Source organism: Vicia villosa, unplaced genomic scaffold, assembly GCF_029867415.1.
Source record: "Vicia villosa cultivar HV-30 ecotype Madison, WI unplaced genomic scaffold, Vvil1.0 ctg.004388F_1_1, whole genome shotgun sequence".
Lineage (NCBI taxonomy): Eukaryota > Viridiplantae > Streptophyta > Magnoliopsida > Fabales > Fabaceae > Vicia > Vicia villosa.
The window spans coordinates 88,039-101,105 of record NW_026706428.1 but is presented as its reverse complement, the minus strand read 5'-3'; the positions used below and the strand labels follow the sequence as shown (position 1 = coordinate 101,105).

The 13,067-nt window shown below is 35.9% G+C and overlaps 1 protein-coding gene across 3 annotated transcripts; it reads left to right on the top strand.

Annotated features, from left to right (window-relative positions):
• The first annotated feature begins 8,700 nt into the window (after positions 1-8,700).
• LOC131642037 (uncharacterized) lies at positions 8,701-12,748 on the top strand. Of its 3 annotated transcripts, none has more exons than XM_058912326.1 (4): positions 8,701-8,854; positions 9,217-9,254; positions 11,122-12,301; positions 12,416-12,748. In XM_058912326.1, the coding sequence occupies exons 3-4, from the start codon at positions 11,132-11,134 to the stop codon at positions 12,551-12,553; spliced, it is 1,308 nt and encodes a 435-aa protein (XP_058768309.1). In that variant the 5' UTR covers positions 8,701-8,854; positions 9,217-9,254; positions 11,122-11,131; the 3' UTR covers positions 12,554-12,748. The 3 variants fall into 3 exon arrangements, with proteins under 3 accessions (XP_058768309.1, XP_058768310.1, XP_058768308.1); XM_058912327.1 differs by having other exon boundaries at positions 11,107-12,301; positions 12,425-12,748; XM_058912325.1 differs by having other exon boundaries at positions 11,107-12,301.
• Positions 12,749-13,067: the final 319 nt, after the last annotated feature.

The window sequence follows — 13,067 nt, the reverse complement described above, 5'->3', positions numbered from 1 at the left end:
TTCCTCTTTCACGTATCAGCACTTCTACTCTTCTGCTTCTCTTCCACATCTATTTTCCTTTTTTCCTCAATTCCTTATTTTTATGAAAAATAGATTTTAATTAGTAAAGGGCTTTACTAATATAGCACCCCCCTCTTTACTAACACCAAATTAAGCCCAATAACCTCTTTTTCCACAATTCTTCAATTAAATCCAATCAAATGCCAAATAATTTCAAATAAATAATTTAATTCCAAATTAAATCAATTAATGAAAATATGGGGTGTTACAAAAGTCAGGTGGGACAATGAGGCGCCAATGATCACCATTTACCGACATGATGAACCAGCCTATTGCAATGAGATTAATACTGAAGGAGTGGAAGAAAAACCATGGTTCCATGAAGTAAAAAGATATCTCGAAACCCAGAAATACCCTGAAGGGGCATCCATTAGCGATAGAAAATTTCTAAGAAGATTCGCTGCCAAATTCTTTCTGAGTAATGGAATCCTGTACAAATGCAACCATGACTCAACTTTGCTTCGTTGTGTGAACAAGAAGGAAGCGGAACAGATTATGGAAGATATACACGATGCTTCCTTTGGTACTCATTCAAGTGGACATACAATGGCTAAAAAGATTCTGAGAGCAGGTTATTACTGGTCTACCATGGAGACAGACTGCCATCATCACTCTAGAACTTGTCACAAATGCCAGATATATGCCGACAAAGTACATGTACCTCCAGTCCCATTAAACATTCTGACGGCTCCTTGGCCTTTTGCAATGTGGGGAATCGATATGATTGGAGAAATCAAGCCTACTGCTTCCAACGAACATCGTTTTATACTGGTCACTATTGACTACTTCACAAATGCCTCGTTTGCTTCAGTCACCAAGAATGTTGTGGCCCGATTTATCAAGCACAATCTCATTTTTCGGTATGGCATTCCTGAAAGGATCATCACAGACAATGGCACAAATTTAAACAACAGGATGATTACTGAACTCTGCACGCAGTTCCAGATCAAACATCATAATTCATCCCCATATCGACCAAAGATGAATGGCACCGTGGAAGCTGCTAACAAGAACATCAAGAAAATCATACAAAAGATGACAGTGACTTACAAAGACTGGCATGAGATGTTACCTTTTGCTCTTCATGGTTATCGCACCTCAACACGTACTTCAACAGGGGCAACTCCATTTTCCTTAGTCTATGGTATGGAGGCAGTTCTTCCAATTGAAATTCAGATTCCTTCCCTGAGGATTATGAAAGAAGTTGATCTAGACGAAGACGATTGGATTCAGACTCGGTTGGACCAGATAAATTTGATTGATGAGAAGAGGCTTGCGGCTATTTGTCATGGTCAGTTGTACCATAAACGTATGATCAAAGCCTTCAACAAGAAAGTCAAAAGTCAGGCATATCAAACCGGTGATTTGGTTATCAAACGTATCATCTTACCACAAGGCGACCCCAGGGGCAAGTGGACTCCCACTTATGAGGGACCATTTGTAATCAAGAAGGTATTCTCAGGCGGAGCCATGTTGCTTACCACTATGGATGGCGAGGATTTCCCACACCCTGTAAATGCGGACATAGTCAAAAAGTACTTCGCTTAAAGAAAAGCTCGCTAAGTTGAAAACCTGGAAGGGCGAATTAGGCAAAAAATGAGTGTCTCCGTGGATTGAAAACCTGAGAGGGCGATCCAGGCAAAAATTAGAGACTAAATAAATAATAATTATCCCGGTATGTTGAAAACCTGAAAAGGCAGACTAGGTAAAAGTTAGGGAATAAAGCGTACGACTATGTCCCGTTTGGCTACCCACTCACCTTCAAGGTTCAACACATCAAAGGCACTAATCAGTCCAATCATTTTCTTCCCACAAATGAGGGATGAGATACTCGAAGACAGATTGGCAATAGTAGAGTTGAAACTTGACTGGATTGTTTTCACATAGCTATTTCCTTTTATAAGTACTTTTCAAAGTTTTATGACAATTTCCTACTACTAGGATTTTGTCTCCTTGTACTAATTATCCTATTATGGCTCTCTTTCAAAATCAATACAGTTCATGCTCAAAATAAATGTTTTCACTTTTTCTGTTTTGAATACGTAAACGTCCTAATGATAATTTTGAATGAACATATGCATTTGAATATGACTGATTTTTGTAAGAAAAACAGGAATAGCATTCAGGTAATGTCCCAATTATCTGGACATCATCCCGAAACCAGCATCAGAAGAAAAGTTCCCCAACAGAGATACGTTTCTCAGCAGATTCCTCAATGAGATTTTTCTCTCCAACAAAGTGATTCAAGAAACCTTATTCCCCAGCAGGTTTGTTCAAGATCACTATCCCCAGAAGGTGTGATCCTCCACACCAAGGTTTGATCAAATAGTGCATCGGAGGATTACACATCTTTCTTATTCCCATTCAGGGTACATCAAAATCAGAACTTTCAAATTACCTTCATCCTCGAGCGGTAAGGAAGTTCCCCAGAAGGGTACATCAAAAACAGAACACCCTGGTCCGTAAGGAAGTTCCCCAGCTGAGTGTACTCGAACAAGATAGCAAAGATCATCAACAATCACAATGCCTTCATTTCCAAAATAGCAAGCAGGGATTTATTTTCCCAACCAGAAGTTTGATACGCTCTAAACTGCATAAGTCATGTCCATACATCATACATCATACACATATTCATACATAGCATATAATGTTTCATGACAAACGCATGCATAACATGCACGGTTCTCATTTAGATTAAGAATCTCAACATATACATTACATACATCATGACATTACATGTCACTAACTTGGTTTTTCAGGTAGACGAATATACTCAGCAAGCTATTCTCAATCACATGCAGTATTCTCCTGGATTCTATTCAGACAAACATTCCTCTCAGATATAATCAAACCAAAGATTCATTCTGAAGAAATCTCTCTTTCCGAACCACCTACCAACTCAAAACAAGCAACGCAGATCTAAGTGGATACCTTGGACAGTTCCTTAATGATCTACCTTCAGATCTAAGTCGATACCTTGGACGGTTCCTTAAAATGATCTACCTTCAGAACTAAGTCGATGCCTCGGACGGTTCCTTAAAGCAGTCAATCTTCAAGATCTAAAGCGGATATCTCAGACGGTTCCACAATGATCAACCTTCAAAGATCTAAAGCGGATACCTCAGACGGTTCCACAACGATCAAACATTCAAAATCTAAAGCGGAAAAACTTTGGACAGTTCCGTAACGATCAGCCTCCAAGATTTAAAGCGGTAACCTCGGACGGTTCCGTAACGGTCAATGTAACACCCCAATTCTACCCAAAGCATTTAGGCAAGAAAATATCAGAGTATTAAAATTTCATACAACACAATTAGGATGTTACACTAAGTAACCAAACAAACACCTAGAAAACAAACGGACATCAGCGATGCCAAAAGCATACAACACCTGCCAATAAAATGATACATAACACACGGAAGATATGAACATATATATATATATATACGTACAGTTCTCACTCTCAAAGAGGAGTTTTCCAAAATAAAGTGTTTACAATACACAACGGCACGTTATCACATATACATGTTCAAAAGAGTCATATACAAATAAATAACAACAGACTCCCGACTCCCCGGTGTTACGTATCAGAGCGACTGACAAGACCAACTGGAGAACTACCTCTTCCAAAAGACTCCCAAAGCGGCTAATCTGCAAGATGCCACTCAAGCATCAAATCAGCAGATGGGTGAGAATATAATTTATAATGAAAAGCATGATAAATATAGTAATGCCAACAAGTATCATCAAGAATCATACAACAAAGTAATCCACTCATTTAACCACAATCAATATATAAGTAATGTGACACATGAATGATAACATAAATTATAAAGACAGACAATGATGAATGGGACTCGACTATGCATATGCATGTGGTACCAAATCCGGAGTAAAACTCCTCCTTGTCATTATGACAAATACACCTTGCCGAGCATTATGCTGGGACTTTATTCCACTCAGGAAGCCCGCAGGCTGTCGTCACCGAGCATGTAGCTCCCACTGATGACCTCTTGCCACTCAGGCTAATATACCGTTACCGAGCATTAAGCTCCTACTGGTAACCAATGCCCGCAGGCCACCTGTTAATAGCATTCCCCCATTAACGTAATGAAATGTCATGCTGTGCAAATACATGACTCTATTACATGACAACAACATCATCAACAATATAACACGGTCACATACTCACGTTACACCGTTTATATTCTATCCAAAAGGATACATCACCAATTAATAACATCGTTATCAATTACATCACACCATAATTACCACACGGGCATTAATAAGCACACAACACACATTCACCATCAAAACATACTGGCCACATCGGCATAGGTGAACGTATAATTGCATCACATCAACAAGTTGTAATAACAACTATTCAACAATGATAATACATCATTCTCATAACAACAATTACTTGCCATAAGGCCACACATCATGTTAACAACAAACAACCAAACATCGTCACATATCAATAATGAACATTCATTAATACATAACACCTACGAACATGATTTCATGTTAATCCACACCCCAACAACAATTGCAACCAAGTACTATGATTATTCACCAATCATATTGCGCATATAAATAATTATGTGTTTTCATCAACAACAACTCATAACCAATTAATCACAAGCTAACCAAGCCTATACTATCATATAGAACATCCAACTAGCTTCCTAACGCTTCGAACGACGTATAAAACGGAGTTACGGATCAAAAGTTACAAGGTTTCAAAGTTTGGATAATTGAACATACTACACAGTTCATCACTTGATCCTAATAAAAATAATATGAGACTACATCCTATGAATCATTTAATTAGATAATAGTATAGTTCATTGCGTTAGCTTTCCAACGCTTCGAACGGCGACAAAATCGGAGTTACGGTTCAGGAGTTACGAAGTTTCGAAGTTTTGGAAAAACAGAAAATGCTGTTGGCCGCTTGAGCTCCGCTCAGCGGACCCTGCCAGAAGCGAGCCAACGAAAACTCCGCTCAGAGGACCCCCCATTCGCTCAGCGAACCTACGGAAACCCAGAAAAAACCAGCACGAACCAGAACTGTTCTAATCCCCTTATACCCACCAAAACCACTCTAAAACAACATTATAACACCAATACAACACATACAAACCATAAAAACAACCTAACATTAAACTTTTCATGGTTGATTCATCAATATTTCTCAAAACCTAACATTTTATTCAAACTCAATCAAGCCATGGAAATGCAAAAGAAAGCATGATCAATCACCATAACACAACAAGGATATCATTTAATCGTCATTCAATCATTCTCAAACAAACTTAGATCAAACAAAGACCACACAAGAAAGTTATGGAAATTGGAACAAGAAGAACAAGAACAAGAACAAGAACAAACTATAAGAATCATACATCCAAGATAAATTAGATTCACCCCCTTACCTTTGTTTGATTCTTCATCTTCTCCAAAATCCCCTTCTTCACTTTCTCTCCATCTCTGCTCTTCTTCTTTCTCTCTTCCCTTTCTTTCTCTTCTTTTTCTTTCCACCCTTTTTCCTTTCTCACAAATATCTCTTTCTTATAAAGAAAATATCCACCCCGCGGAAATGACCAAAATGCCCCTACGCTCAAATATCGTTCAAACGCCCCCAAAACGCGGAATATTACCTTAATAATATTTCTAGTACCAAAAATATGAAAACCTTCAATTAAATATTAGTCCGCCATCCCGAACTAATACCGACTGAAACGACTCCAAAAACGGTAAAATTCCAATAAACGTCATAAACGTCCAAATTAAGCATATACTTATTTTCCGGGCGTTACAGTCAACAGGTTTTCAAATCCTTCATCAAGATATAATCAAAGGATTCATTCTGATGAACAAACCATCAATACATTCGCCAGATGGCATCTGAGAGCCCCTCGCAGGTAATGTTTTGATCTGCCAACAACATTTCTCAGACAACATTCAAAGCAATTTCCAACATCACTTTCGGTGGAGGTAAGTGCAAATTTTCAGGGCATCTAAATATTCAATCATCTTCTACCTTCAGATTCCAATCGGTCTCTTCAGGTTTAAGAAGATTGAATAGGGGCAACTGTTATACCCCAAAATTTGCCCGCATCTTTTTCAAAAAAGAAGGCAACAGACTTCTGTCTAAAAATTGGGAGTTTCATATAATCTTGGATTTTATTTCATAAATATCCTGATTTTATGAATACTCGGTTTTTAGAATATTTCTTATACGGTATTTTGGTTCGCTATTGAATTTATTCTTACACAAACGCCAAGTACTGTTTATCACTTCACACACGCTATTTATTTGAGATTTATTTGCAGATAAATAGTACTGACGCAATTGGTACAGAATTAAATTTTGCAGGCGCAGAGTCCGGGGATTCAGACTGTACTGGTAACAAGTAAATTATTATTAGTTTTTGTTTCCCACTAATTTTTGTACTATACTATTGTTTTCAAATCTTTTCCTTTCTTTTCAAATCTCTTTCTTTCAAATCAAATCCTAACTTTATTCCATACATCTCTCTTTTCAAACCCTACCATACACTTTCTTTCAAATCCTACTACCACTCAAATTTTCTTTTTTTTGTACGGTATCACTTCATTCCCCAACGTCTATATCCTTCTTTTCACTCTATAAATACCCCTCATTTTTTCCATAAATTATCACATCAAATTTCACTCATTTCTCAAACTTCTACCTCATAATTATTTTCTCTTCTTCCCCGGCAAAAATGACAAAGTGGATGGATACGTTTTTTCTTATGGTCATCACTGTTTTGGTGGTGATCATGTCCTTTTTCTGTCTGCATAGTCCTGAAAAATGCGGACCTGGGGTGCTAATACCTTCCCTTTGTATAACCTACCCCCGAACCCAAAATCTCTTAAAGGTCTTTTCTGTTTCTTTTATAAACCTTTCCTTATTTGGATAAAATAAAAGTCGGTGGCGACTCTCTGATTTTCAAAAAACTCAAAAAATAAAAGAAGAGTCAGTTCGTATCTCACGAGAAAAAACCGAGGACGACAGACACAATTGACAATTTCGTAAATATGTTTCAATGTCCAGGATCAACAATTCACAAAATGGAAAGGTTGTAATTCTGTGTTGAAATTAAGGGTAAAGCTACTCGCCAAAATACAAAGAAGCATAATATTTAATTTTATCCAAAGGATGAAGATTATACTATTTTTCTTAAAAGATCACATAGTGACATTTTTGTAATTCTGAATCATGCTAAGAATCATCGAATTTATCTAACATCAATATAGTAAATATGCTCTATATCAAGGGGATCAAGCCTTTCACTAAAAGACAAAAACATAACAATATTGTAAACATGTCATTGAGCAGAGGATAAATATTTTCACAAATAGGCACATAATTGTAGCTTCGTAAACATGACTTCACAACATAAACAACAATGTCTCTCATTCTTTTAGAGGATGAAAACTTCCATAAATAATCTCATTCAAGAAAAACACAAAGAGAAAAAAAATTATTTCATCTCACATCTAAATCACTTTAATAAAAAGCTTATATTTAATATTAAGGATAAAATTTTCTCAAAAGTTGACTAAAACACAACATCTTAATATTAAATTATTTTAAAATTTTAAATTTGATTCTCACGACAAACATCACAAAACTCTTGTATATCCTCAAGTCAGTTTGAACTTGTGTGATAGTGTAAGTCTACATAAGTTTTTTTAATCATCATTGTAAGCCTGATTAAGTTAGGAAAATACACGGTGTTGTAAGAAAATATCAATTAAGCAATTGTAAATCAAATGAAAAATCTCACAAACCATAAGGTATGTAGTAGCTAATTTTAATGATAAAGATAAATTCTTGAGCGATTCTTCTTAAACTCCTCTCTTTTAATAATATACTAATTTTATACACGTTCAGACGCTCAACAATATTTTCATTATATCGACCCATTTTCACATATTATTTGATAAGTTTGTTACAACGCTATAAAACACAAATTTAAAAAGAGTTACTATTCAACCCCTTTTAGTGACATTTATATCTACTTCATCCCCTTCAAGCGTTGTAGGTGATTTGGTTCTTAAAATGAACTCTATGAAGATCTTTTAGCATTGTTTGACTATGGTGGACGTACCTGCAAACACTCTGACGTTTAAGTTGGTGAAAACCATAAACAAAGAGTTTTAGGTTAAAATAATGTGTACATAAGATTGAATTTGTCCATTAGCTATGACCTTAGAGGAAAGATGTCAATAAATCACACGAACTTTGTACCTAACAATCTATTATGGTTGGGTGACTGTAATCTAATATGCCTTAAGGACATTAATCTTCTATAAAACGTCTATTTAATAGTTTTAGATGATTTAAATTTTTGTGTTAGACGTCTCTCCAAATTAGAACGAATTCTCATCGAAAAAGAAACTTCAATTCAATTTATAGAATCTCCCTCAAAGATTAATCTAATAATAGGTAAAAAAAATTAAAAATATGAATGCCACGTATTATTTTCCCTTCACTTTAAACTAGTGGTACCCACCTGATAATCCACGTGTCAATATCTCATTGCATTTCACAAACAAACTCTTCAACAACTTGATATATATACACTTCTACTAAGAGTGGCGCACTCGTATGTAACACTGTGCACTCTCTTACACTGTACCGTCACTCCCACTCTCTCCGTCTAAATAGCTTCCTCTTCCTCATTCTCGTTTTTTTCTTCTCATTGCGTCTCAAGAAAATCGAATCTGGAAAATCTCAATCTCAACACAAACCCTAATTCTGGTAATTCAATTTTAGCTTGCAACACTTTAATCTTTTCCCCTCTCTAAGAATCGCTTATCCAATTTAGGTTTTTTTTTTTGTAGCGTTTTATATTAAAACTATATCAGGGATTTTATTAATCGATTTTGAAATAAATGAAGAAAATTAAATGGTGGAGGAGAAAAAATTGGATTTTTAATTTTTTTACGAGAAATTTTAAACCCTAGGTTTGTTATTTTTTAGGGGGCGGAGAGGTTTCTGTTAACTTTATATTAGGGTTTTTTTTTTCTTTAGGATTTGACATGTTCTTGATGTTTAAATGGAATTAGTCTTGTTTTTCTTTTTACTGATATGTGTTTTTTTCCTTCTTGATATTGTTGTAGGTATCTGTTTTGGTGCCATAGTTACAGCACTGAAAGTGGTATGATTTATAGTAATTATTTTCCTTGATAAGTTATAATTTGAAATTCGTTGATTCTGCAGTGAATGGTTATTGTGTGATTTCTGTTTAGTTTGCGTCTCGGTTGATGTTTTATTTTTTTTATGGCGTTATGTAATTTACCAAGTTTCAGCTACCTGTATTTGGAATATAGTTTAAACGAATTCCAAAAATCGGAATTGATTTCTGTGTTGATGCGTTTTGGTGCTTTGATACTGAGGCGTAGTACGAATGATTAGGTGTGATCTCTTTGAAATATAATTCACTAGTCTTGCATGATGTAGTTACGTGCTATGCCTTTAAAAGCCTTAAGATCAATGTCATAGTAAAAATCAGGAAGACTTCATACAACAACAACTAAGCCTTATCCCATTAGGTAAGGTCGGTTACATAGATCAACTTTCACCATAATGTTTTATCAAAGACTTGAAACCGCTATTTATAGTATAAATCATGTTGTTTTGTCTTTTTTGTGTTGCGACATATGTTATCCTTAGTAGTCATGTTATTTTGGGAAGCCACCGTATTGTCTAGACTCTAGAAACACGGTGACAATGGAGTTAGCTAGTACTGTGGTATTAGTGTTATTAGGGCTGTTCATGGTTTAGTTTGGAGAAAAAACTGAACCGAGCCAAACCGAACATTAGTCCAGTTCACAAAAACTGAACCAAACAGTCAGCTGTCCGTTATGAACCAAACCAAACCAAACTGTTACTACAGTTTTGTGAACCGGTTCTACATTTTTTAACTGAACCGAACCAAAATAGAATGGAAACCATTATTCAAAAAATGTAAATTATTTTCTATATTTCTATATATCAAGTTAAATAGTTTCATGCACTTAAACATTTGGTGGAAAAATTTAGAAGGAGGTCATTTATGTTCAGAAACAACAATTTCTCAACCTGATAGACCTGCTACTGCTAGATTGGAAACATACGTGAAAATTGGAAATAGAAAAACAACATCAAAGGCAAGTGTCAAAGCACAAAGCAATAATATCCCCAAAAAAATATGAAAAAAAAAAATCAAATGTATACACCTGCCATATTTGCAGAAAATTAAATTGGGAGGTTGCTGAGAATTTTGGCGGTGGCTAGTCTGTTTACGACGGAGATTCTAGTTGTGACATAGTTTCTACTCACGTCGTCACTGCTATGCGGTGCAAATGTTACTCGCTACAGTGTTACTACATGATACAAATGTGCAATGATACTGCCATGCTGTTGATCTTTTTGAGCAATGGGTGGTGATGCTACACTCGTCGGCAGAATTTGAGACAAAAATTGGCTGACAACTTCAATTATTATCTTTAATTTGAGTTTTGGGTTAATTGATTAATGGTTTTTGGGTTTGGGTTTTCTTGTTTTAGAATCTGTTTGATTTAATTTGGTTTTAATGATCTGATTTTATGCTATTAGACTTTGTTTTGGTTCAGTTATGTTATAGTTCACAACTAGTTTCTAATGGATGGTTCGGTTCACAAACGGTTTTGATAAACAAGGTTTGGCTCTCAATTTTACCTAACGGTTCAGTTTAAAATCAGTTCACTTCAGCTCAGTTCTCCGGTTCAGTTTGGTTCTTGGATTTTTTGAACACCCCTAAGTGTTATGCCAACATAAAGCTGTCAAATCTAATTGAAATGGATTAGTTTAGATGCAATATTGTTGTCATAATATTGTTTTGTTATAGTCTTAGTATTTTAGACTAGTAGATTATTCATTGTCAGTGGTGCAGACTTCATAGTTTTTCTTTTAATTATTGAGAAAATTATCTATGATCTTATGATGCTGTTATTTAAGTTGGCTCAAGGAGATATTTCCACTTATTGTAGGCACTAATTTAACAGATAAGCCAAGATGGAACAACAAAACCAAAATAATACGCCAGATGGTTCAGGAGATGTGCCTCAGAAGCGCAAACGTGGTCGCCCACGGAAATACCCAAGGCCAGATTCAGCTGAGAGTTCCTACATGCAACTTAGTCAAACCAGAAAGCAGACTCCTATTCGTGCTGAACATGCCCCAGTACCTCCTGGATTTCAAACAGTTAATGGAAATGAACACCTTCAAAGGGGCCTAGAAAGTGAACCAAATGATGCAGCGGTGGGCCAGGTTGTTTCCGGTGTAATCGAGGCAATATTTGATGCTGGATATTTGCTCAGTGTTAGAGTTGGTAATTCTGATACTACTTTGAGGGGACTGGTTTTTAAGACTGGTCGTTTCGTTCCCGTTTCCCCTGAGAATGATGTGGCTCCAGGTGTTCCAATGATCCAAAGAAACGAGGTTCCCTTCCCTTCAAGACCTACCCAGTTTCATACTCCTCTCTCAAAAGAAAAGAATGGGCAACCTGGGAGTGCTTCTAGAATTGAAACCCTTCCAATGAATGGTTCACAATCTCTCCCTCAGGTTCCCAGAGGAGCAGTTGGTTCTGGCAACTTAGTTTCTTCTTCCAGAACGAACGTTCCTTATGCGACTGGTCAAACCGCTGATCAACTGGCCAGAGGTAATGTAGTGCCGATTTTGTTCCAACCTAGCTTTTTAAACGGGATGTCAGCTTCTACTTCACCAGTACAAATCACCCCAGCTTCTCTAGCGGGTGGAGTGAATATTGTGGGCAAGGAAATTCCTGTAGAAGGAAATCAAGCACTTAACTCTCCTGCTCAAACTAGCCAGAATTTGTTTTCAAGTAGCGTGCAAAGTGAAGGTGTTCCCTCAAATTATCAATCTTCTTCTGATGCGTTTAACAAAAATACGGACAAATCATCGGTAGCAGCTAGCATGCCTTTTGAGCAACTGGTTACTGAAGGTGTTAAAAGGATTGAAACTCAAACAGAGGCCATAGATACAAAGACTGCAAACAGCATGTCAGGCGATAATATAGCGGCAAAGGATCCCAGCATTATGCAGGTAGACAAAGTGAACGATGCCGGTCAATCTGTCATAGTCGAGCCTAATTCTGCTTCTGTTTCTGCTTCCAAAGCTCCCCACTGCACTGAAACTGGCAAAATGACTGAGCTTTTGCAGCAGGTAAAAAACAAAGCTTTGACTTATTTTAATTGAAGGGTAATATAGAAATAACTTGGTTAAATAGGATGAAATTAGAAGAGATTTCAATATACTGATATCCTGTAATGTGATAAGGTTTTGCAGAATAACAAAACAGAAAACCAGGAAGCCAAAGCAGCAGAGGGGGGATCTGGAGACAAGTTGGATGATTTAAGGAGTTTTGGAACTGGATTTCAAGATGGTGGAACTGTTCATTCTACAAATCCTTTCTGAGTATTCATTGCTTAATTTATATATATTTTTTTGATAATTATTATTAGTGGCTATTATTCCAGCTGGATTATCTATCATAGAGTAGTTTAAGTTATTGGCAAAGTGAAATATTAGGGTTTTCAAGTTAGTTTCTAGGATCTTTAATAAATTTAATTTGCAAGCCAAGTTTTATTTGGTTTGTGGATTTCAACTTAATTTTGGATGTTAATTACTTTTTCTTACAAAGCATAAGTTTCCAAAACTTAATTTAGTATTTTAAAGTCATTTTATTGGGCCTGTGATTCTAATTTACAATTTTCTCCTATATTGTGATAGTGATACTATATCTGTTTTTTTTTTGGACATGACACTGTATAATATATAACCTACTCATCATTTAAACACATGTTAATTTAGAAAATAGTCTAACTATAATTTTATTGAAGTTGCATAATTTAAATGAAATCAACTACTTTTTTTAATGAGTTATTTGTTATTATCTTCCTTTTTGTAACCCTAATTGTAGTAAACAGTA

What these genes read in the sequence shown, in the direction of transcription:
- LOC131642037 (XM_058912326.1), top strand. Translation starts at nt 11,132, where the DNA reads ATGGAACAACAAAACCAAAATAATACGCCAGATGGTTCAGGAGATGTG. An exon ending in TGACTGAGCTTTTGCAGCAG is followed by an intron (nt 12,302 to 12,415) that starts GTAAAAAACAAA and finishes TAATGTGATAAG; the next exon opens with GTTTTGCAGAATAACAAAAC.